The sequence below is a fragment of the Carlito syrichta genome, unplaced genomic scaffold, assembly GCF_000164805.1.
Source record: "Carlito syrichta isolate Samal-C Ts95f unplaced genomic scaffold, Tarsius_syrichta-2.0.1 Scaffold153629, whole genome shotgun sequence".
In the NCBI taxonomy this organism is placed as follows: Eukaryota; Metazoa; Chordata; class Mammalia; order Primates; family Tarsiidae; genus Carlito; species Carlito syrichta.
In genome coordinates this window covers 364,724-391,780 of record NW_007097725.1, presented here as the reverse complement: position 1 = coordinate 391,780, position 27,057 = coordinate 364,724, and the positions used below count along the sequence as shown (strand labels likewise).

The 27,057-nt window shown below is 40.7% G+C and overlaps 1 protein-coding gene across 1 annotated transcript in view; it reads right to left on the bottom strand.

Annotated features, from left to right (window-relative positions):
* Positions 1–6: 6 nt before the first annotated feature.
* CCDC34 (coiled-coil domain containing 34) overlaps positions 7–27,057 on the bottom strand; it is a 27,553-nt gene continuing 502 nt past the window's right edge. The window contains exons 2-6 of the mRNA XM_021708954.1: positions 20,722–20,862; positions 12,775–12,882; positions 2,752–2,910; positions 2,078–2,219; positions 7–508 (exon numbers count right to left, since the gene is read on the bottom strand). Coding sequence (XP_021564629.1) covers positions 294–508; positions 2,078–2,219; positions 2,752–2,910; positions 12,775–12,882; positions 20,722–20,862 — 765 coding nt within the window. The 3' untranslated portion in view covers positions 7–293. The remainder of the gene's footprint in view (positions 509–2,077; positions 2,220–2,751; positions 2,911–12,774; positions 12,883–20,721; positions 20,863–27,057) is intronic.

The following is a 27,057-nucleotide window of genomic DNA, read 5'->3' as shown; positions in this document are numbered from 1 at the left end:
GAAAAATGGGGGAAAAAAAAAAAGACAAATTGGCTTTATTGGTATTAGCATGTAGTTTAAATTCAAACACAATTGTCACATATTCAGTCAATTATCCTGCAAAACAGTATGCCAAAGTCAATATTGAAAGGTTCATGCAAAACAAAATGTAGAAAATATCTTCCTCGATTAACTCTAAGGACTCCATATACAAATGCAAAAATTGGTACCTGTCTATATTCTGAGCAGTAAGAAACAATTTCTAATTTTAAAATTAAATAGCTCCAGGTAAAAGCATGCTGTTCCCACATGTGCTATCTTTGTACTCTGCACAGAGTTCCCAGGCAAAGGTTGCTCCTGGCTTTGTAGATGGTCAGAGAGGAGGGCTGGTGTGGCTGGCTCTTCATAGGCCTTTTACTCTTTCTCGATGAGGGGTCCTTAGATTCTCTGGAAGGGGGCATGTGAATTGGTTTCCATGGAACTGGGTTATAAAAGGCTGGCTCTGGATAGGCATTTCCACTGTAAAAACCTAAAATTATTGAAAAATAATTTTATTTCTTGGGATCAAAAAAACCACTTAATTTAAAATTCCTAGAAACATGTTAAAAAGTCAAGTGGACAAAATATAAGTGAATGTAGCAATTTGACTCATTAAAAACTCAACTCTTGAATATTTTCAATTAAGTAATACTTCCCAAATACAGTAAAGCTTACAGTAACAATTAAAATACAAATAATTCTAAAATCCAAATAATGTTAATGTTAAAAGCTACATAAATAAAAATTCCCACAAAAAATTTACTACGAAATTAATTTTAGAATCCTTAAATTGAACACCTTCATTTTCTTAGCTCAGTCTGGGAAACTACTGGTTGTGCACTTGGTCAGACACTAAAGTATAAAGAAAAAAATCTATTTTCAAATGTAGTTACAGTGAATAAAGACTCTTGTTTAGAATCAGAGAAATCTGATTGTCACTCAATTAGACCTCACGATATCACCGTAATTTTGATTGCTAATTACACTGTGATGCCTGCCACCTCGTAACCATGTGCATGAAGAACATTTTGCAGATCTCCAAATCACTACAGGCACAAACACTGTCTTATTTCATAATCTATAAAAACGACATGAGCATAAAGATAGAGACATGAGTAGAGCACTTGCAGACAAACATGTTGCTCGTTAAAACTCACCAAAAATGCAAAAAAGGATGAAACAATCCATGATTTTAGCAACTAAATTCTAGCCAATATGTAAATTCCCACCTAAACTTTTAACTTTCCTATGCAATCATTAGGGTAAAGTACTGCTCACTGCCCTCTCTTCAAACAAGAAACAGAAGGCACAGGCCGCGTCAGTAGCTGTAGCTGGAACGGGTGACCCTCATGGCATGCGAGAGAGGCCTCATCCTGACAGCAGGAATGTGTCTTTCAGACACTGGCAACCCCCTTTGCATAGATATGTCAACACTCACTTCACCAAGATGGTCAAAACAAAGTCTGGAATATGTTCTATTGTGTGAACAAAACAGAATGGGAGTATTTTTAATAATAAATCACTTAAACAAGTGAAGGCGGCTGTCAGCAAGGTATGAGCTTCCAATGTGAAGCACAAAGAAAAATCATGCACTGCCATTTACAACAGTCCAAGCCTCCAGGCCGTCGGTTCTGTGTCTGTTCACGTGCTGTCTAGTATTCTACACAGCACAAAGAATGTGCCCAAGACATGGGAAGGCTCCCCAGAGAAGGTTGGGGGGTGCAAAATGACCCCTTAAATAGATCCTGATAAAAGTTTCATCATCGAAGAAACGTAAGAGAATTTCACTTCTTAATGTTAGAAAAGTCATTACTTTAAAGCTGAAGTCTGCAGTTTTGCAACTACTGCTTTTAAGAAATGCATATATCTGATTTATGGAGAATGACAGTAAATGTGTATTATCTCCATAGGAACATAGTATAAGATAATCTTCCAGAAAATAGTAATTTGAAAGAAAAATGATTTTTACACATTTCTATTTCTGTCAAAAAGAAACAAAATGTATAATATTTGCTTCTGCAAACCATATTTATGCAAGCCGCATAACATAAAAACCAACCTGTAAGCTTTCCATTGGCATAACCATAGCTCTTTGCAGCTGGGCGAGGTTTATTTTTTGCATTTTCCAACCATTCCTTAAACTTTTTTTCTGCAATTTCCTTCTTCTCCTGTAATTCAGCTTGCCGTTGTTTTTCTTTCTCCTTAAAACGACAAGACCGAACAATTTCCAGGGATATTCTGTCACTGAATATTCCTTTTGAATTCTACTTTTTTCCCCAGTAGCTTCCCACTCTATGTCTTACGGGCCACAATACTGAATCATGTTTTTTATGGTATGAATGCAAAATTGAGCATGACTGGGAATGTGAACATTAAGGTTTCTACCTCTAAATGAGACATTCAACCCACAAAGAAAAAAAGCAATTTGCTATTTTAAAAAACAATTGTGGTTTATAATATGGTAATAAGATTTTCCATAAAAGTGCATTGAAAAATATATAAAAGAAGTAGCAAGTTTTGAGATTAACTGAAAAAATATCAACAGGCTTATTAAAATTTCTTAACCCAATAAAATCACAAATGCATATTCATTTGCATAAGAGAACAGGGATAGCATCATGTATTTACTTTATGCTAAGCTGGTGCCAATTTTCTATCAGATACTTCTAAGATATAGTCAACATATATAAACACCAAAGCCATGTATTCCAACTAGCCACTTCAATAAAATACCTTTTCTTTCTTCTTCTTCTCATATTCTTCAGCATTTTTTTTCTTCAACCATTCTTGATATTTTTCTTTTGCTTTTTCTTGCAAATGTTCTTTCTCCAGCTCCTTTGCTGCTTTTTCCTCCATTTCTTTATTAATTTTTTGTTCCTTTTCCTTTCTTTTCTTAAATAAAAATGGAGAAATTTTAACTGGAATACCTGTAAATATCCTCACATACGAAAAAACTGTTATATATAGTAATTCTCTAAACTTCAGCTATTTCTTAAAATAGGTGGTATCAAAGTGGTTGGTACAATGTGGTTTATGAAAATACACAACAAGCTGGACACAGTGGCTCACATGTAGTCCCAGCACTTTGGGAGGCAGAGGCGAGAGGACTGCCTGAGCTCAGGGGTTCGAGACCAGCCTGGGCAATATGGCAAGACCTCGTTTCAACAATAAATCAAAAAATTAGCTGGGCATGGTGGCACATGCCTGTAGTTCCAGCTACTTGGAAGGTCGAGGCAGAAGGATAGCCTGAGCCCAGCAGGTCGAGACTGTGGTGGCTGCAAGTGTCCCACTGCACTCCAGTCTGGATGTGCAGTGAGACCAACTAAAAAACAAAAACAAAAATACACAACATACCTGCAATTTACTGTTCAATGTCAGTCTACCTGCTGGGCTGTAAGTTTCATGAGACCAGTGATCTTGGTCATCAAAGTATACTAAGCAGTAGGTGCCCAATAAAGTTTTCTTGAATAAATTAGAGAGTAAAAATTACAATCTGTTACATTGTCCTGAATTTCAGCATTGTTTAATAGATACTCTAAAATAGGAGCCACATATGTACATATTTTCTGAACAGCTTGCCAATATTAATACTCATAAATCTTTGTCATCTGTGAGTTACAAAGGACCAATGAATAATGCCCATGAAATGCTGTATGTAAGGGCACATTCAGGCAAATCTCTGGCTATCAAATTCTCACATAGGCCAGAGGTGGAAAACTGATGCCAGCAATTAGCCAAATCTGGTCCACAAGCCATCTGTATTCGTAAATAAAGTCTTATAAGAGTGTGGCCATACCTACTTGTTTACATATTGACTGTTTATGGAGGCTTTGGCACTACAATAGCTAAGTTGAATAGTTACACCAGACACTGTATGGCTCAAAGAGCCTAAAATATGCACTAATGGGCCCTTTACAGAAAAAAAATTACTGATCGCTGACACAGACTGTAACTCAACATTTTTTCCTTTTTATTCAAAAGATAACCCACCAACACGGCTAAATTTGAAATAACCAATGACATAGCTAGTTCTTTTTATCAAAGGTTTAGGAACTAATCTGCAAGGTATAAAAAGCAACTATAATAAATGCCTTCCACATCACCCTTCATGAGGCAAAGAAACTTGAGCCAGTAGAAGAAATTCTCTTGAAAGCTTTTCTTTTCTTTTATTTGGAGTTGCTGTCTCACTCTGTTGCCCAGGCTGGACGGAGTCACAGGCACAATCAGGGCTGCTCACCACAGCCTTGACCTCCTGGCCTCAGGCAATCCTTCTCCCTCAGCCTCCCAAGTAGCTGGGACTACATGCAAGCCACCATGCCTGGCTAATTTTTTTGATTTTTTGTAAAGGTGAGGTCTCACTATGCTGCCCAGGCTGATCTGGGCTCAAGCAATCCTTCCACCTGGGCTTTCCAAAGTGTTGGGATTACACCTAGCCTTAAAAGTATCGTGTAGAATTCTTCCATTAAAGCAATTCAATTAACACCCAACTAACAAATATCAATTACATACAATCTATCTTCAGTGCTGTGCAGGAAAGGCAGGTCTTAAAAATCAAAGCCTAGGTAATTCCCCAAGTTACTGTTTCTTTCTTGCTGGGGAGCCAATAGCGGTGACACAGAGCACTACCATGCTGAGAGCTCAACAGCCATTGAACAAAACTAGATTTTAACTACTTCATACTGGCAGAAAATCGACAAACTGAAAACAACTTGGAGTATATATCGCTCGGTCTCCACGTGACTCATGAAACTCTTCCACAACTCCATCAGTAAGGGATCATCCAGTTCTTACACTGTTGTTAAGGACAGCAGCCAAGATATATAGAGAGTTAACTATGCCGCTACTGATCTACATACTTCGTATGTGTGTACTGTCAGATAACCCTTAAAATCGCAACATTGAGGGAGACACTGTTATTATCCTATTTCACAAAAGAGGCACACAGGGAACAAGTGATTTGCCCAAGGTCACAACGATGGTGAGTGGCAGACCACTACAGAGCACACAGACATCAAAATGAGAGCATCTGAAAAACTACTTTATGCCAATGAATTCAACATTTTAAATGAAATGCCAAAATTTCTTAAAATATATCATTTCCCAAAACAAATTCAAGAAGTGTCTAAATAACCCTCTGCTTCTGAAAAGAATTCAAAATGTGTATCATATCTTCAGTTATATTTAATTTTTTTTAACTTTCCTATAAATAACTCCAGCCTCTGCTAGCTTCACTGGTAGATTCTATCATATATTTAAGAATACTCCATATTTTAATAATCTGAAATATTACTGTGGCATATTTTAACAATACTAAATCCTACACAAATTACTTTAGAAAACAGAGAAAAAGGGAACACACAAAATTTTACTTTACTTTACTTTTATTTTATTTATTGTAGAGATGAGGTCTTGCCAGGTTGCCCAGGCTGGTCTCGAACCCATGGGCTCAGGCAATCTTCTCACCTCCAGCCTCCCAAAGTGTCAGGATTATAAGTATGAGCCACTGTGCCCAGCCTTCCAAGCTCATTTGAAAAGCCCAGTATTATTCTGATATCAAAACCAGGCATGGAAATTGCAAGATAAAAGGAACAAGGCAAGATAAACAGAACAAGGCAAGATAACTGAAATACTTAGAAAAACATTTAACGAATGATGTACAATACTGCTATACACTGAAAACTAAAAAACACTGCTGAAATTAAAGAAGATATACATAACTGGAAGGAAAAGTCATGTTTATAGATTTAAAATGTAATATTTTAAGATAGCAATATCCTCCAAAATCATCTATGTATTCATATGTAACACAATCCCAATAATGCCAAGCACTATTAGGGTAGGCATTATTAGGGAAATTGATAAGCTGATTCTAAAATTATATGGAAACATGCAGAGTAACAAAAACAAGGTTGAAAATAAAAGGAAGCTTTACACTATCTGACTTCAAGAATTACAAATTCAAGCACTATAAAACTATAGTAACCATTAAGTGTGGTACTAGCATAGGATATAAATCAATAGAACAGAGTCCATTAATAGACCCACACATATATGGTCAGTTGATTTTAAACAATGATGTCAAAGTGGTTTAATAGAGAAAGGATCAATTTTTCAATAAAGTGTTGGAACAATGGTTATCCCTATGTAAACCAATGAACTATGACCCTTAACACATGTCATATATTAAAAGTAACTCAAAATAAATACATAGGTGAGGCTAAAGTTATACAACTTGGCTGGGTGCAGAGGCTCAAGACTGTAATCTCAGCACTCTGGGAGGTCAAGGTGAGAGGACTGCCTGAGCTCAGGGGTTTGAGACCAGTCTGGGCAACTTGGTGAGACCTCGTCTCTACAATAAATCAAAAAATAAGCTGGGCATGGTATCACATGCCTATATTTCCAGCTACTTGGAAGGCTGAAGGAAGGACTGCCTGAGCCCAGCAGGGTTGAGGCTGCAGTGGCCATGAGCGTGCCACTGCACTCCAGTCAGGTGACAGAGTGAGATTCCTACTCAAAAATAAATAAATAAATAAAGTTATACAACTTATAGAAGAAAATAATGGAGAATATTTTTACACTCTTAGGATGGGCAAATACTGTTTGTTTGGTTTTTAACTTCATGGAGTACACATGTCGGATTATTTCATGGGTATATTGTGTTACAGTGAGGTTTGGACTTCTACTGAAACCATCACCCAAATGGGTACCCAGTGGGTAGTTTTTCAACCCTTGGCCCCTTCACTCCCCACTTTAGGATGTCTGCAATGTCTGTTTTTCTCATCTCTATGTCTGTGTGTACCCAGTGTTTAGCTCCTACTTGTAGGTGAGAAGATGCAGTATTTGGATTTGTTTCTGCCTTAATTGGCTTAGAACAGTGGCCTCTAGCTATATCCATGTTGGTTCTTTTTTATGGCTGCCATTTTTTTTTTTTTTTTTTGAGTTAGAGTCTCACTTGGTCCCCAGACTGGAGTGCAGTGGCTGCTCCTGGCCACCGCAGCCTCACCTGCTGGGCTCCGGCGATCCTTCCGCCTCAGCCTTCTGAGTAGCCAGAATTACAGGCATGCGCTACCATGCCCAGCTGATTTTTTTATTTTTATTGTAGACATGAGGTCTCGCTGCCCAGGCAGGTCTTGAACCCGCAGACTCAGGCAATCCATTCACCTCAGCCTCCCAAAAGCGCGGGATTACAGGCTGAGCCACTGAGCCCGGCTATGGCTGCCATTTTTTAATTTTCATTTTTCTGCTAGAAACAGGGTCTTACTATGTTGCCCAAGATGGTCTCAAACTCTGGCCACAGCCTCCCACAGTGTTGGGATTACAGGTGTGAGCCACCACATCTGGCCCATTTTTTAAAGAGGCCACAAAAACCACAAACTATAAAAAAAGAAACTGAAATATGGAATTTCATCAGAATTTAAAAGTCCTGCTCTTTAACTAATACCATTAACCAGTGCTTCTTTTTGTGGTTAGTTAAAAAAAAAAAAAAACATTAAATGGGAGGAAATATTTGCAACACATACAGCTGATAAGGGACCTGTAGCCTGACTATGCAAGGAACTTTTATATCTTAATAAGTTACATAACACTCAAAAAAAATGGGCAAAAGATTTAAATAAACATAAAACAAGCCAAGCCAACAACAAAGGAAACTAGAAATGGTTACTAAGTGTTATGGAGAAAATTGTACCCTCTCCTCCCCCAGATTCCTGTGTTGAAGCCCTAAATCCAATATGGGTGTATTTGGAGCTGATCTTTAAAGAGATAATCAAGGTTTGGCGTGGTGGCTCAGCCTGTAATCCCAGCACTTTGGGAGGCCGAGGCAAGAGGGCTGCCTGAGTCCGGGGGTTCGAGACTAGCCTGGGCAACTTGGTGAGGTCTCGTCTCTACAATAGCTCACACAGAAAAACTAGCTGGGCATGGTGGCATGCATCTGTAGTTCCAGCTACCTGGAAGGCTGAGATGGAAGGATCGCCTAAGCCCAGCAGGTCAAGGCTGCGGTGGCTGTGAGCATGCCAATGTACTTCAGCCTGGGTGATAAGAATGAAACTCCAACTAAAAAACAAACAACAAATAAACAAAAAAATAAAGAGATAATCAAGTTTAAAAGAGGTCATAAGGATGAGACACTAATCTACCAGGACCAGTGCCCTTCTAGGATACCAAGGATATTTGTGCACAGAGAAAAATCTGTGTGAGGACATGGAAAGACAGCCAACTGCAGGCCCAAGAAAGATGCCTCAGAAGAAACCAAACCTGCAGACACCTCCAGCTTAACTTCCAGCCTTAGAATGGTATTCATAACGCCCTCAAACTGAAAACAACCCAATTGTCCATAAGCCAGTGAACAGTTAAGCAGGGTGGGATCCTCTAGAGAATACTACTCGGCAATAAAACAAAATCAGCAATACAAGAACTATCAGGATACACTTAATAACAAAAGAGCAACACAAAAGAAGATATACTCTATCATTCCATTTATATGAAATTCTAGAGAAGGCGACGCTAACCTATAGGCACGGAGAGCAAATTAATGGCTTCCCCGGAGGTGGGGTGGGCATGAGGCAGGGAGAGGGAGTGAAGGTGACGGGCACGAGGGAACCTATGCTCTGTATCTTGACGGAGGCACCTCAGTTTGCCAAAGCCACCAAACCGGAAATAGGTATTTTTTTTGTTTATAAATTATAGCTCAACGAAATTAATTTTTAAAACTCAGACAGACTCTCTGTAGGATTTTTCAGTAAAGAAGAGAGCATAAATACCCTTAGTTAGCAAATGGAGAACAGAGCAGGCACTCAGTGTGGTCAACTAGGGAGGGAAGAGGGGGAGGGAGGAGGGGGCAGGCCAGCAGCTAAGGGGCTGCAGATTCTTCAGTTTGCTAGTTCTACACACAGAACACAACAGGAAATCTTCCTTTTTCAGGATGGTGCTCCGAGAGAACCTCTGTTTCTTACAACTAAGGGAAACCAATACAACAACTGGCTTCTCAAAGCTCTTAAATTTCTGTTTTAGGTACCCCAGTCATGCTTGGCACATAGTAAAGGCTTAGTAAATATCTGCTGAAAGCATAAAAAAAAAAGAAAGCATAAATGATACCCTGATAACAGTATTATCAATCATACAGCTTGTTGGTCTGAATTAAAGTTTTACATTTTTAAAAGTTGTATTTTGAGAATCAAAAACAACTTTATTTTAAAAATAAAAGTGTACCCTGATAGTCCTAACACTATAAGTAAAGGCCCCTGTACAAAATATGTGATAACACACTATGATAAACAAATCCGAAAAATAAATTAGTATGGCAACACAAATGTAAGAGTACCAGATGAGATAAGCCATGTATTTTAAAAGCATTTAACAATTTACAGTTACATTATGAGAAACCAGCTTTACTAATGGAGACATAAATCCTTTTTGTCTGATTCTTTGATAGAATCCAGTGAAAACGACTTAGAGAAAATAGCAGCCACAGATCCAGCTAAAATGTGAATGAGGCTGGAGGCAGTGGGGACCACACACCATGAAATGTAAACAGAGGAGAAACAAGCTAGATGCCAGACAGGAAGAGAAGAACCAGGAGAGCAGCCTTTACAAACATAGGTAAACGTTACTGAGTCTGAACTAAGAAACCCGATAGGTCCTAAAGAAAAAATCAGAATAATCAATTATCCTTAACAGGCACAAGAGTTCTGCAGAACAGGTCGTTTAACTTCTCAGGGCTCAGTTCTGAACTATTCTCAACCTTATGGAATCTTGCCTTCAATAATTAGTGATTTATGTCGGGGCAAGCCACTTCCCTCCAAAAGAAAGAATCTTTTTCTCAAATAATTGGATTAGGTCTACTGCCACTAATTAAATGGTGAATACATCATCTCTCAGCAGTATCTTACACTCTTACACAAACAACAACGATGTTGATTGGCATGGTAAAATTAGCTTAATGGAGGCAGAAGATAAGAGGGGCTTTTAGAGGGAGAAACTATTTTGCACATGTAAAATGACTCTGCTTTATAGTTAGGAACTTCAAGAAGGTATTACACAAAGTGTTGTAATGGTCACACAGACTTGTTTTCATTTTGGCATTTATTCACAAAGAACTCATTCTTGTTATACTATGGGATAAAGTAAACTTTCAAAAACCAAAACAATCATTGACTTTTAAACAAATACGTTTATGGGTATAACACTCACATATGTCTAACCAATTTATTTCTTACAACGCCTGGATGAAACAGTCTATGTCATTTTCAATTTACTGAAATGATTTACTTTGTACTCTTATTAATACCACTAGGCATTATATTCAACATAAAGACAAAAATTAGAATTGAAAATGAATGTAAAATTATGTCCTACAATTTAAACAATTGTCTACATTTATAAAGTCAGAAAATAATAATAAAAGCAGTATCAATTATATAAAAATCACAACAGAAGACAAATTGACAACAGTATTTCAAACAATTTTTAATGTGTGATTCAATATAAGAACACATTAAAAGTTTAAGGAAAAAATTTATTCATCCAATTAACAGATGCTTACTATAAGCAAAGCATTATGCTAGATCTTATAATAGATAAAAATATTCAAAAATAGTTCCTGTTCTTAAGGTTCTTAAAATTACAAAAGAAATGAAGATATATACATACTACAAAACAGCAACAAAATATATACACAATAAAGTGCCATAGAAGTGATATAAACTGAACAAGGATTCCCAGGAAGGGATCTCCAGCACATGATCAGCAAATGCTTCATGTAAGACATGATCTGAGTTGAATTAAGGGAAAGAATGGAAGGATGGAGGATTTGATGAAAGTCTACGCTGATGAAATATCACATATAAAAAAAGAAGGATGCAAGAAGCAGAAGAAAGGAAGCATTCTCAACATTTCTCATGAACATATATTCTTGGGGGTTGCGAGTTCAAAGCCCAATGCTCAGCCCAAAGCTCAAGATTTCTATAAAACTATCTATCTTTAAAATAATATATAACTTGGCTGAGTGCAGTGTCTCCTGCCTATAATCCCAGCACTTCAGGAGGCCAAGGTTAGAGGACTGCTTGAGCCCAAAAGTTCGTGACCAGCCTGGGCAACAAGGCAAGACCTTGTCTCTACAATAAATAAAAAAATTAGCCAGGCATATTCTTTGCTACTGGCCCGTACCTGTAGACCCAGCTACTTGTAAGGCTGAGGCAGAAGGATTGCCTGAAAACTTGAGGTCAAGACTGAGGTGAGCCGTGATTGCACTCAGCCTGAGTGACAGTGAGAGTCCCGATTCAACCAACCAACAACCCAAAACTTATGTTCTACTCCATTACATATTTGTGCTTGCTTTAATATAAAAATATAGGCCGGGCATTGTGCCTCAGCCATGGTAATCCCATGGGACACTGAGGCAAGAGGATTGCCTGAGCCCGGGGGGTTCAAGACCAGCCTGGGCAACTTGGTGAGACCTCATCTCTACAATAAATCACAAAAATTAGCCGGGCGTGGTGGTGTGCATCTGTAATTCCAGCTACTTGGAAGGCTGAGGTGGAAGGATCGCCTGAGCCCAGCAGGTCGAGGCTGTGGTGCCCATGAGCGTGCCACTGCACTCCAGTCTAGGTGACAAGAGTAAGACTCCAACTCAAAAAAATAAAAAAGTAAAATATAACATGCTTCCTCTCAAAATTTTCCAGTAAAACTAATATTCTAAGAAGATGGGCCATGACAGTCCTATGTGTGTTCCCCAAAAAACCCAAAAGAAGCAACAGCATCAAGAAAGGGGAACCACAGGTGGGAGAGACATCTGGAATGGAAGTTGGGCTCAGAGAACAGAGTGGGGAAGGTCTCTCACTAGCCATGCTACAGTTGTTAAAATACTATTCAGAAAACAGTATGGAACCATGAAAAATATTTTTTGAACTGTAATGACATTTGGACTTCTTCAGCAAGATCAGCCTGGCAGGGACACATGGAGTTGTTCATTCAACAAGTATTTTTGGCCACCTACTGGGGAACTCAAATAAAGAGGCAAAATCCCTGTCCCTATGGCTCTTACATACCAGGAAGGGGAAGTAAACAATAAATAAGCTGAAAGATGTAATGAGATCACCAGGCAAGAGACCACAAACAGGGGAGTAGAAACTGCAAAGAAAAGGAGATGACCGGGAGCAGAAGAACTCTAATGATGCCTGGGTGGCTGAGAGGACAGCAGAACTAAAAGCAGACATAAGGCAGTTAGAAGAGCACTTCTAGGAAGGCGGAATGGGCAAAGATGGGTGGCTTCAGACTGGTAGACAGGGAGGTGCCACCACAGGCTCCAGAAGATCAGGCCTAGATAGAGACCTGGGGACTGTCTGCAGGCAGGTATGAGTGGAAGCCCCGGGCGGGAAAGAGGAGGAAAGCAGAGAGCAGGGGGCCGGAGACAGAAGCTTGGAAGATGTCCACCAAGGTGGGGGAAAAAACAAGCCCAAGGAGGAAGAATCTATGAGAAAAAAAATTTTTTTTTTTTTGAGTTGGAGTCTCACTCTGTCACCCAGGCTGGAGAGCAGTAGCACACTCACGGCCAACCCAATGTCAACCCTCTTGGCTCCAGTGATCTGTACGCCTTAGCCTTCCAAGTAATCGGAACTACAGAAGCGCACTATTTTTAAATACCTGGATAACAGGGGCAATGGGAAGAAATATTTTTAAAAACCTGGATAACGAGGGGCAATGGGAAGAAAGACTTTGCAAAAGAGATGTCACCAAGTGTGTGCATTCTTTCCTACTTACCTGCTTGTTCTTTTTCTGAACCCACTCCTTGTGCTTTTCTTCAGCAATTATCTTTCTTTTTTCACGTTCTTCCATTTCTTTTATTTTTTCGAGTTGTTGATTGAGTTCCTGTGCATTTTATTGAAACAAAAGGCAACAATTAATAGACGTATTCACATCACATATTTTTTAAAAGGCTGCAATTAACCAAATTAAACAAGAATATAGTTTCCTTTACAGGGGATATGCCACTAGTGACAAAAACTTACTTAAATGATTCGTCTATGATGAAAGAAAGCGCTGGTAAAAAGTGTAAGTCGTTTTTTAGAAATGTGCAAATAATTGCTTGGCAGCAAAACACTGGTTTCTTAGACTAAACTTCAGCTAAATTACCCTCGTTGAAATCAACTTTCCCACACATAAATTTTGGCATCACTGTAAGCTATTGGCAGAAGCTCAAGAGAATTGCAACTTTTTTTACAGTTATAAAAAGCTTCTAGATTCTTGATGAAGATAAAGGATAGGAATTAAATAATCCTTAAATTAAAAATTCAATTCAGAGTTACACCAAAGAAGAAATGTAAGGAAGCTATTCCATTTTCCTTAGGAAAAAAAGAATCCAGAGTTTTCGTCACTGGTTTTATAGCTGCTGGAGTATAAAACAAAACCACATTCATATCCCAGATTATTTAACTGCCTTGCTGTCACTCGAATCTACACGTTTGGGCACTTCCTCAGGAAAAAGAATGTGAAAGGTATGGCCAAATAAAACTACTAGTTGAATGATACCACTCTGTCACTCATCAGTTGAATTACTGCATTAGTTGAGAATGCTGTTCAAACTAGACTTTGCTAGGGTTCTACAACCATAATTACTGGTTATTTTTCTTCTTTCTTTAGCTACTAATAATCAGATACTTTTACATATCTTCCGTTGGTCCCCACTCTTCCTCCCCAAACTTCTCTTTCCCAAAGACCTACCTACCTGGGTATGGGTGGTAGTGGGAAAGACAATTTTCCAAGATCCATTCCAGTGTCTTAAATGAGGATAAAACTCGACACTAGGAACATATCTTTAGAACAAATGGTCACAGGAAATCTTTCTTCCAAAACCTCTTATCCTAAAATTCTGCACAGAACACAGCTGTCTTCACTCAGAAAGTCTTCCAGTTTTTAAACACTATACCCCCAACACACATATCTATCTTTGTTTTAAGGATTCGTCACTACTCCTGAGCTCTTACTGTTTGAAGACTTACTCAGTCAGTATACTTTATGGTGCCCCTACTACAGCTAGCAAGAACTAAGACTGAGGTCTCTATCTAATTGGAACCTCCATACACCAAGGTCTCTATCTAATTGGAACCTCCATACACCAAGGAGGTAAGTGCTACCTTGTGAGTTATTGTGAAGTTCAGAGAAAGGAAGGGAAGATGAGGAAAAACAGTGTGGCCGAGGAACAGAGAGGAGATGGGTTGAAGAGAAAGGAGATGGGAGGGCAGGGTAGAAAACCCGGGTGTGGTACTAACTAGATGGTCTAGAAGGTCTTTTGAGACAGGCACAGTCATCTAAACACTATGACGCAAGAATACATGGCAAAAGAGATGATTCAAAGCTCTTAATGACAAAAGCTGAAGACTGCAATTGAAAGGATCAGAACGAATCTGAGGGAAACTGACAAGGAGACTGTCAAGGTACAGAGGTTGTAAGGAAAAGGTCTAGACTTGTGTCAAGAAACAATGGGGAAAATATATATATTTATGTACACACATACTCATGTATATGTATATGAGAAGAGACGCCCCCAAAAATAAAATTATCTTTTGGAGGGCGGGCTCTTTATAGTACAGGCTATCCCCGCTAGAGAAGTGTTCGGGAATCCGTCGGCATCAGTGTACCAGCTAGCATTGTTGTGAGAGGTTACATTCAGTTCAGTGAAATTTTTTTGGAGAGTTGTTCAATGTGTTTGCCCATTTCGTGATGGGTGATTTACAAGCATACCTGCCCACACCACGATGAGTATTTAGCAGTTTTTCACCAAAAATGACATGACCCCTGTGTCCTACCAACTCTTCCTATTCACCTGATCTCACCCTGAGCGGCTTTTTTTGTTTGTTTCCTTGGATGAAAAAGTCCTCAAAGGGAAATGTTTTGACGATGTGGAAGAGGTAAAATGAAAAATAGCAGAATTAATAAAAGGCATAAAAATTGATGAGTTCAAAAACTGTTTTGAGCAGTGGAAAAAGTGTCTCAATAATTGTATTGCATCAAATGAAGAGTACTTTGAAGGTACCTGAAGTTTAAACACGTAAGAATACACAATTTTCAATAAATAAATTCCAAGTTTTTTGGGTCCCCTCTCATATATGCATATATATGTGTATGTTTATATATGTGTATATATATAAATATATAAAATACAAAAGGTATCAACAGGGTAGATAGAGACTTGACAAGAAAATTATTTAAAGGTACAGTTAATCACATGATTGACTATACATGTGACTTTTTAAGAGTCCTGCTATAACTAAACTCAAAGACCAGAAAAAAAAAGTTAGCTCATATATTCCTATTTTATGGTTAACAATTTTAGTTAGCATTGATACAGGGATTAAAGAGGAAGAAAGGGTCAAAAAGTACCTAGAAAATGCTACCACTGACTCAAACAGTGCTCTAATCTCAGATGTCTGCTCAAGTAATTTGCCAACCCAGAATATACATCACATTCTGAGACAGTCCTCCCTGTCAAGGCTGGCCCTTCTGAGAACTGCCCACTCTGAATGGCTCCATCTGTTTCCCACCAAGGCAAGCCTCTTCCTGGACACAGCTGGAGTCTTCTCTCAAAAGGCCCCACACGGTCTTCTGGTACACCACTGAATGTCAACAGGATTATAGATCACTATTTTCCCATGGAGTAAACACTTGGTTATGGAAAACCAAAATCCAAAGAGGATCCTAAACATGCATTTATATTTCAATAGGTTTTGCTTAATTTCAAAGAATTTTTTTTTTTTACCACTGAAGGCAAATCAGAAGAACGGACAGTTCTGAGCTTCGCCAGCTCTGTATCCTGCCCTATTCCTTCATTAAGAGCTGATGAATGAAATGGCCAAGGGCAAGATGGTAAAAAAAGAAAAAGCACTGGGACTATTCACAGACTAGGTAATTTAATTTAGAATAGATTATACTAAAACGTTAAAGCAAATGTTAAAAATTAGAATAGGCCAAAGACCAGAAGAATCTAGGGCAGCTGACTAAAGAATCATTTAAAACAATAAAAAATACACAATTTAAATGACCTACAAAACCAATATGCTCACTTTTCATAACACGCTCAATGCTTACCATATTTATTACCTCAAGAAAAATTACAAATGTGTAAGATATTTTAATTACTTGAAATAATTTTTTAACTCAGTCCTATAGAGATGTCTGAAATAAATCTAAATGTCTATTGCTAAAATCATATTTATGAATGGCTATGATTTTTTAATAATCCAACTATTCTATAAATTTTCCTTTACATTTTAAAGGAATAAAATAAGAAAGCCAGACTAAGTTAAAAAATAAATACTAAGTCTGGCCCATTTATTTCTAAAATACCTCTTAATAACTGTGGGGAAAGCACTCAAACTGGAAGTCAAAACAACGAAGTCCCAGTCCCAGTTCTGTCACTAACTGAAACCTTGGCCACAGTACTTCTTGACATTCATGCTTTTCAGCTTTAATAGAGATCTGTAAGGAACTATTCCTTATGGTTAAAAAAAATCTGTGCTTTTAATGATTTGGCTTGTAAACAAATTAGGGAATACAGTAAATCAAGACAGAAAAATAAAGCAAGAATGACTTAGGAAACAAAACAAAAGGCAGGAAAAGAATGTGAACACACAAAAGCTCCAAATGAGCTCACAGGAAGGGAGCAGCTGCCCTGTATGCCATGCTGCTCCTGGCACGACTGGCACACAGATTCATGCTAACGTTTAATCACTTCAGAGTTAAGTAATAAAGTAGCCGTTAGAAATGTCAAACCACTAAATAGATACAAAGGCTTTAATCCTTCAAGTAAACTACACATAATTGTGCCCTGGTACATGCTTCTCATTATGATAGGGGACTGTATATTCATTGTTTTAATCTGTTCTCAAAACAAATCTTCATAGCAGTTCTTATTTCCGTCTTCCGCACATAATAATAACTAACTTTACTGAATGCTTCCTACGTACTAGGCCATGTGCTGATGATCGTCTGGTCCTCAAAACATCACTATGAGCTAAATATTATTCTCCTTTGTCACCAATACAGAAATTGAGACACAGAATGATTACAGATTTTCCCAAGGTCCAATTTTGAATGCAGGAAGCATGGCTCAAAAATGTATGCTTTTAACCACTTCACTATTGCCTTTCTAACATTTGGCTTATAGATAAGGAAACTGAGGCTCAGAGAAGTCAATTAACTTTCTCAAGGTCACAGAGTTAGAATGACAAGGTTAAAATTTCAATTTTGTTCCATGTGACTATAAAGCTCAGCCTCTCTTACTTTCTATAATTAAATTAACTTTTCTTTGTATACTGAACCAAAAATGACTAGAAGTGACCTTTCTTTTCTTTTTCTTTTTTGATTCAGAGTCTCATGCTGTCATCCAGGCTGCAGTACAGTGATAAAATCGTGGCTCACCACAGCCTCAACCTCTCAGGCTCAGGCAATGCTTCTACCTCAGCCTCCCAAGCAGCTGGGACTACAGGTGCACACCACCATGCCTGGCTAATTTTTTTTTTGTAAAGAAGAGGTCATGCTATGTTGCCTAGGCTGGCCTCAAACTCCTGCGTTCAAGCAATCCTCCCACCTTGGCCTCCCTAAGTGCTGGGATTACAGGTGTCAGCCACTGTGCCTGGTCCCTCCTTTTCTTACTATAACAAGTGACTTCTCGTGAGGCTAGAAGTAATACCAAGGATCATAAAGTGAACTCTGCTATATTGTTAATTCACTGGATCAGTTTTTCCCAAATTGAGAGTATAAAATTAGTTTAATGGGTTATGATCAGCCTTTAAAAAAAATAGAATAGAATATCAGGTTTTGCACAAAATTAAGATACTATTTCAGATGTGTATATACATATATATGCAGGTATACATTCATGTAACATTAAAAAAATAGATCTTGGCCAGGCGCGGTGGCTCATGCCTATAATCCCAGCATTTTGGGAAGCCGAAGTAAGAGGACTACCTGAGCTCACAGGTTCTGACCAGCCTGGGCAACTTGGTGAGACCTCATCTCTACAATAAATCAAAAAATTAGCTGGGTGTGGTAGCACACGCCTATAGTTCCAGCTACTTGGAAGGCTGAGGAGGAAGGATCACCTGAGCCTAGCAGTTGCCACTGTACTCTAGCCTGGGTGACAGAGTGATACTCCAACTAAAAAAAAAAAAAATTGATCTCTTACTGTGAACAAATATTTTTAAAAGCTATTGCACTGCCGGGCTCGGTGGCTCAACCTGTAATCCCGCACCTTTGGAAGGCTGAGGTGAGTGGATTGCCTGAGCCCGCGGGTTTGAGACCCCCATCTCTATAATAAATCAAAAAATCAGCCGGGCATGGTAGCGCATGCCTATAATTCTGGCAACTTGGAAGGCTGAGGCAGAAGGATCGCCGGAGCCCAGCAGGTCGAGGCTGCGGTGGCCAGGAACGGCCACTGCACTCCAAGTCTGGGTGACAGAGTGAGACTCCAACTCAAAAAAAAAAAAAAAAAAAAGCTATTGCACTAAATAATGGCATTAGTAATGTTTAAAACTTAAGGTTAAGCCAGGCATGGTGACTCATGCCTATAATCTCAGCACTTTGGGAGACAGAGGCGAGAGGATTGCCTGAGCACAGGGGTCCGAGACCAGCCTGGGCAACTTGGTGATACATTGTCTCTACAATAAATAATAAAATTAGCTGGGCATGGTGGTGTGCACCTTTGGTTCCAGCTACTTGGAAGGCTGAAGGATCACCTGAGTCCAGCAGTTTGAGGCTGCAGTAGCTGTGAGGGTGGCATTGTACTCCAGCCTAGGTGACAGAGTAAAACTTCAACTCAAAAAACAAATGAACAAACAACAACTTGAGGCTGAGGTAAAAGAAGTAAGAGTCTAGGATCTCAAAAACGCACACTAATTCTGAAAATAAATGAAAAAACTTTAAGAAGGTTATGAATAGCAATGATATAAATAGCAATAGTAATAAAAACAAAGTCAGCCATTTTTTACTTTGTTTCATTTAACCTTCACAAAAATCCTGTGACACAGGTCTTGCTTTACCAATGTTGTACAGATGAGAAGATTGAAGTATAAAAGTTTAAATAACTTATAGGATCACTCTGCAGGTAAAAAGGCTATAGAACCAGGGCTTTTCTTAAACCTGCCTGACACCAAACCACTCTCAAGCTCTGTGCTCTGCTAGAGGGCGTAAGGGCCACTCTTATAGTACACTTTTCCAGGAATAAACGGGTATTTCAGAATACACAGTATCATGCAACAGGAAAACAGCAGAATGTACTAGTTTTCAGTCATTTGAATCATGCCAAGCCTCCTGAACATGTGACACCTACCTTGTTAGAGAATCATTGGAGAAATAACAATTGGTTTCAAATCGATATGAAAAATTCATTTTAAGGAAGATCATAAAAGGAAAAGCTTTAGTTTCCAGGATTTTTATAACAATATGGTTACTACTATACTAGAATAAACTGAAATATTCAACAGTAGTGAACCACTTAACTGTATTTCAGTGTATATTTAATACATTCTAAGTATACAGACTATATTTATTAGACAGCTGTCTTTCAATGTTATAAAAATGTGTAGAGAAAAGAATTTGATCCTATTTCATTAAAAACAAGAAGTATCCCTCCCCAGTCAAAACAATTTGGTTTCTGGGTTTGGGTAAGAAGGATCAGATAGTGAGTCTGCACAGTGAGTCTGGGGGATGACAAACTACCCAAATCTGTGGTTGCTGGGTTCTGAACAGCAAACAGTAAGAGTTCAGAGTTCAGTGGCTTGTGTGAAAGTGTATCTAAAACGATTAGTTTCTTGAGTCCTTACGGTGAAAGCTCAAAAGACTCAAACATGGGAACGTCCATGAGTGAGGAAGGGAGCCACACAGAAACCAAAATGCCCTGAGACCCGCAGACTCTGGTCCGGCACATCTCACCCGAGGGTGCATGCACGCTTAGTGATCTATGCGGTAGATTCCTGTCACTATTTCTTTTTTTTTCTTTGAGTTGGAGTCTCACTCTGTCACCCAGGCTGGAAGGCAGCGGCACACTCCCCGGCCACCGCAGCCTCAATCTGCTGGACTCAGGTGATCCTTCCGCCTCAACCTTCCAAGTAATTGGAACTACAGGCACGTGTCACCATACCCGGCTAATTTTTTCATTCATTGTAGAGATGGGGGTCTCTCCAAGTTGCCCAGGCTGGTCTCGAACCCATGGGCTCAGGCAATCCTCTCACCTTGGCCTCCCAAAGTGCTGGGATTATACGCGTGAGCCACTGCGCCCGGCCTCCTGTCTCTATTTCAATCTCTGTTTCAGTGAAGGTAGACGTTTTACTGAGTGTATACAGCTGAATTTACCTCAGTTAAATAAAAATACAGCGAAGTTCCTGTGTCTGTATATATTTGCACATATTTATTTTTAAATAATTTACATAGAAGAAAATCTGGAAGGCCACACTACCAACAATGGCTATCTTCAGATGGTAAAATGAAAGGAGATTTAATTTTCTTAACTGCATTCAGCTGTAGTTTCCAAATGCTCTTATAATGAATGTATATTATCTCGGCAATGAATTGTTAAATTTGATATAGTAAGCGAACACAACCAAATGCAAAAACTTTGTTTTCAGGGATAATAACATTAGCATTTTAATTTACAACAGCAGCTCTACTTTGTGAGCTCATGGATTAAATAAAAAGAACACTGTCTAGTTTTACCTCCAGAGCTTTTTGCTGCAGCCGGTCACGTTCTTCTTTTTCTTTGCCAACAAACCACACCTCCCACGGTGTCAGGCTGCTTTCCAGTAAGCGCACCTGTTTCTGTTCTTCTCGGTTATCTTCTGATTCAACCTCAGCACTACAAAAGAGAGGCTGCTAGAGCACTTGTACACAGAACTCTTTTGCTTTCTAGTCAAAATGTACAGAGAGAGCAAAATGTAATAATGTATTCATAATATTGGCATCTTTACAAATATATAAATTGATTATACATAGACATACATTGGAAAAACCATGAGAAGAAGCTCTATTATCTGAATCAGTTTATCTAACAAACTGCCTCTGAATTCCTTCATCTTCTAAAAGCATATTACTTTAAAACTCATTGGGATAATCCACACCTGATCCATTTTCCTAATGCCAACAATTTTATATTCCTAAACATCGTATCTACACAACTGATTACTAATTACAACGCATAATCCTAATCAGGTCCCAAAGAAGACTTATCCCTTCCCCGCCTCATATAATTCAGGAAGAAAAGAATATGTATATACTCAGAATGATAAAGGGAATGCATTCACAATTAAGGGCTGTGGGTGAAGGGCGAAGAGAAGTTCTTTATATTCTCCTTTCAACTTTTTTATAAGTTTGAAATGATTTTGAAACACCCCTTTCTCTTCTTTAACACTCAGGCTGACTCCCCTGCCCATGCATGGACAGGGTGCACGTGTCTCTCCGGGTGGGACACCTCTAGCACTGTCTCCTCTCCACCAGTATGTCAGTCTAGCTCTTCTGGCCAGAGGAAGAAACCACTCGCTCAAGACTGGGGAGACAGGAAACAGGCACACACGGAAAGAAAGAACACAGGGGCGCGGCTGGATACAAAGCCTCCAAGAACTCAGTCTACAGCCATGGAGAGAAAGGCAGTTCAGGGCAGGCAGCTCTAGACCAGTTCTGGTAGGCCCGGCTCCTCTGTGTCTCACATTCCTGTTTCAAGCAACCAACAGCTTCACATACTGCCCTGTGCCAACTTTTTCCACCTGGGAGACTCCTTTTTTATGCTACTGTTATTTCTTCGAGCAGTCATGGCCTTATGGAATCTGCACCCTAGTGGGAAAGAGATGCTGCCGAATGACTTCCTACGCAGGCTTTCCTTCTCAGCCTTGCAGAACGGACCCCTCTGCTCCTACTGTAGAGTGGTTCTGGCCCTCATACATGCTGATGCCGCCTGGACCTGTAACTCCCAGTCAGACCTTTATCTTGAGTGCCAGATGTTCACCCCGGCCTAACCCTGCTTATCTTTAATAGAAAGGCCTTCGGACAGAACTTCCCCTCTTGACCAGACCAGCTAAAACTGGAGGGATTCGAGACAGCGGCTCACTGGGTCTGTGAAGAACCTCTAACCTCAGTATCATATGCTTTCCATACTAAATGACACATTCCCCAGCAGCCATGGCCAAAACCACGGGGCCAAAAAGGGAGCGAAAAGGGGCATGACCCAAATTCCAGGAAATCTCTGCCCATTCCAGAAGAGACACCAATATTACTCACCTCGCTTTAACACCCAGCCCCTCACCACCTACCTGGTGAGAAGTTGATTTGCGAGTCGCTTCTCCATTCTCTGGCCACAGAATAAAGCCCACGCTGCTTGAGCCTCCGCTTCTGTATACTGGCTCCATGACGTGGAACCGCTCCATCTGCTTCTCCTGCACACCTATCCGCCCTGTTTCCACACCCATAGGGTCACCTGGCCATGCCAATTCCATTCTTTCCATTTTCCCAAGCCATTTTCCTCTTCTCAACCTGACAACCACTGTCCGGAGATGACTGGCCTCTCTTCCTCCCTTTCAAACCCTTGTCCACCCTGTGGCCAGGGTCATCCCTAAAATGTGCCCTTCTCTCATGTCACTCCCATCTCAAAGTTCTTCAGTGTCTCCCCTGCCCACAGGATAAACTCCTTGGTCTGACACCCATGAGCTGGCTCTAGTCTACATTCCAGCCTCTTCTCGCATCAATGGCGGATCCAGGGTCTACATTCCAGTTACTAGGAACTCCCTGCCAGTTGAAGAACGTGGCACTTGTGCCCTGCAGGTTTTGCCTAATCTCTGAAATTCCTTTCCTCCACCTCCACCTATGGTCAGAGTACAGCCTAGATACAAGAGTAAAACTGCCCAAGGGCGAATCCCTACCTGCTTCTTGCTACCTGGGTACATTTTTTAACTTCTTTAATCTTCTGTTTTCTCATCTATAAAATGTAGATGACAGTTGTGGCTACCTCACAGGTATGGTTTTTCTATCATTTATGCATGAAACAATCCATGCTAGAGCACTTAATTCAGTTCTGGGCATTCAATAAAAACGTGGTACATAATTTATTACTATTACTGCAGCTAACTCCTACTCTCCCTTCAAAATTCAACTCCGGCATTGCTTGGAAAACTGCAAAAAATCTGGATTAACTGCCTTGGGCTTCCTATCACTCATCCATCTCTGCCACAGGCCATGAGTTCCTTAAAGAAAACATTTCTTCACTCATTTCTTATTTCAAGAACTTAGCTTAGAGCTTAGAATATAGTAAGCTCCTAAGAAACGTTTCGTGAAAGACAAAATCAGTCAGATTGGTGTTTTTTTAAGAAATGACACTTTAAATATTGCATTTCTTGTCAGCATTTTTAACAAATGTGTTCAAAATATGTGGCACACATACTACAGCTCTACCCATAGTCAAGAAAGGCTTGATAAGTAGCCATTTATGACCAAGATATTTATTAAGTCATGGCTTTCCTAATGTATAGTAATAGAAAAAGCAGGATAAAGCTGAATAGATAAAGAGCAGGCCCAAGGCACATTATAAAGATTCCAGGAAGGTGGCTCAAGCCTATAATCCCAGCATTTTGGGAGGCCTAGGCGAGAGGAATGCCTGAGGCCGGGGGTTCAAGACCAGCCTGGGCAATGTGGTGAGACCTCATCTCTACAATTAAAAACAGAAAAATTAGCTGGGCGTGGTAGCGAGTGACTGTAGTTCTGACTACTTGGAAGGCTGAGGCGGAAAGATTGCCGGAGCCCAGCAGGTCGAGGCTGCGGTGGCCGGGAGCATGCCACTGTACTCCAGCCTGGGCGACAGAGACTCCAACTCAAAAAAAAGAGAAGATTCCAGGAGAATTTCTCATTATCTTGTCTAAAGCCAACTTTGAGCTTCACCTCAGGCTTGGCTACTACACCTTAAGGCCAATGCATGCCTTGAACATGGCTCTGTTGATACTCATAATACCTCGAGCTCACATCCATCACATGCAGCCGATGCCCCAAGTCCATCTCAAAGAAGTCTTACTTTACTAGTCTTGAACAGTTAGATTACCGCAGCAGGTGAGGGATGGAGAAAAAGCATAGAATCCCACACAGCTCTAGGTCTGTTCTCTGCTCCACAAAGATGACGCTCACACCCCGAATAGGTGGGCTTTGACTCAGGCTGCCTGCCCTCCTTATCCCGTCACCCCCAAGCTGTCTAGGGCACAGACTGAAGGTCATAAGTAGGGTAGAGGAATGAGGAAATTTTCTAAAAATGCATCTTTCCTGAAAAGAAGTGCTACGTTTTCTGAAGCATTTGAAAATCATCACTGCATCCATCTGTTCTTAAGGAAGTGGGAGATGCGTTCATTTCTCATACATTTACTGAGCACCCAAGAAGCATCTGATACTTGCCACACAAGGCTTGACAACTCCAGCATTCTCCTTCCAAACCCATAATCCAGCTATTCCTTTGATTCATCGGGACTGAAATGTGATAAGGCAGCCTTAGCCCTAGGGTACAACCAGCTCAGGCAGGCTTTGGGTAAGTGAGAAAGAGATATGTCTGGCTTCTCCCCCACAGGCTCCATTTGGTTAGGGTTTCGGCTCTTGGAAGCTAAATGCAAGGTTTCAGCAGCTGTGCTGTAGTTCTGATGGTCATTTATTCCCCAAGCTGCTGTGTCCACATTGCTTCCTTAGTCCAGTTGATTATGCTCAGAAAGTACTTCTCAAAGCCTTTGAGACCAACTCAGTCCTGAAGAATCCCTACAAAGGCCCAGATGAAAATGGACTCCTGAAACCCTGACTCTACCATCAAGTTCTGCTATCAGGTTGATCAGAGAAGGCCTGTTTCTTGTTGCTACAACAGCCTGGACAAGCTTGCTTGGTTACTGTTTCTGATCTCCATTCCCAACAATACACTCACTTTCACTTCTTACAGATTCACTCTAGTGACCCCGCATATGGGTCACTTCCTGTGGTTCCACATTTCATTCACTACTCTGGCAATGAACACTTTACAGCATGGGTTCTCTGGCCTATATTTCTTAGAACTCCTGTACGGTGTCTTACACAGTTTGACAATCAGATATTTAATGCTTTCTGAAGACTAATGAGTCTATCCCAGAACCAACCTGTATGACTAGGCCCATCTCAGACATATTTCTGCAGAGACAGGCCTTTTCCGCCTATTTCTATATACTCAATTCAAGGCATGTAGTATAGAGAAAAGAATACAATCAGTATACCTCGGAACTAGGCCTAGGTCTGCTAACAACTAGGTGCATGCTTTGAGCCACTTTTTGCCTGTGTTCTTTTTTTTATTTTGTTGAGCTGAAGTCTCACTGTGGCCCAGGCTGGAGTGCAATGGCACACTCACAACCACAGCAGCCTCGACCTGCTGGGCTCAGGCAATCCTTCCACCTCAGCCTTCCAGTAGCTGGAACTACAGGCACTTGCCACCATGTCCAGCTAATTATTTATTTATTTATTGTAGAGACAAGATCTCACCAAGTTGCCTGGGCTAGTCTTGAACCTCTGGATTCAGGCAATCCTCTCGCCTCTATCTTTCAAAGTGCTGGGATGACAGGTATGAGCCACTGCACCCAGTTTTACCTGTATTCTGAGCTATGGTTTTGTTCTCTGTAAAATAAGTAGATCGGTCTAAGCTTCAATTCCATGAGAGTACAGAACATGTCTGTCTTGTTTAGGGTCCCCAGTACCTAGACTAATTCGTGGCACAAAATGTTTACGGATGAGTAATGTAGACATAAACACATTACGATGGTTTTAACAATCCCATTGGCCCTAACATTCTTTGCTACAGTGACATCTGTCCTCCTGGACGCTCCTGCTCAGATCATACACAACCTCATCTCTGCATGTTGAGGCTGACATGGCTAATCCCTGTGCTTCAGCTCTTCATGCTATAAAAAATGACCTGCCTGCTACAACCTCCTTCACTAGCAATCAGTCAATTTTTATGATTTATTTTTTCTTTCACAATAACCATAGGTACTATCAGGGTGCAGTCAATCACATTCTGGTGTTAAGGTTTGGGAGGAGAGTTCCGGGGTCCACCATCTGACTTCTGGGGGGTCCCTAAAACTCCCGATGTGGTAGTAACATTTTGCATATTTGAGGCTATGTGGGTTTTTCCGGTCAGGCTGTAGCGTCCATATTTCAGGAAAAAGGGTGAAGTGTCCATGGAAATCTGTCGTCATTGAAAAGGTCTTGCCCAGGGCGCTTGATGGGCAGAAAGGAACAGCACCTCGGGGTGCAGGTGCCCACGCAGCCTTTGAGGCAGGGAAAGAGGGGGGCCCTTTGCTCCTATTTCTTTCTTTCTTTTTTTTTGAGGTGGAGTCTCACTGCATCTCCCAGGCTGCAGTGCAGTGGCACGCTCCCCGCCACTCCAAGGTCAACCTGCTGGACTCCATCCTTCCACCTCAGCCTTCCAAGTAGCCGAAACTATAGGCGCGCGCTACCACACCCGGCTAGTTTTTGATTTACGGTAGAGATGAGGTCTGGTCAAGTTGCCCGGGCTGGTCTCGAACCCCCGAGCTCAGGCCATCCATTCGCTTCGGTCTCCCAAAGCGCTGGGATGACAAGCTGAGCCACCGCGCCCGGGCTTGCTCCTATTTCTCTATACTCAATACGAGGCACGCAGTATAGAGAAAAAAGAACATCATCGGTATACTTCAGAACTAGGCCCAGATCTGCCAACCGGGTGCATGCCTTTAGTCACTTTTTTCCTGTATTCTCCCTTTTATTTTTTTGAGTAGGGGTCTCACTGTCGCCCAGACTGGAGCACAGTGGCACGCTCCTGGCCCCCGCAGCCTCGACCCGCTGGGCTCCGGCGACCCTTTCTTCCCGGCCTTCCAAGGAGCAGGAACGACGGGCGCGCGCCACCACGCCCGGCTAATTTGCTATGTATTTATCGCGGAGACGAGGCCTCGCCGAGCTGCCCGGCAGACGGTGCTCGGGAGGGGCCGCGGAACCTCGCAAAGGGCTGGGTCGGCCGGGCGGCCTCAGTTTACCTGGCGCGCC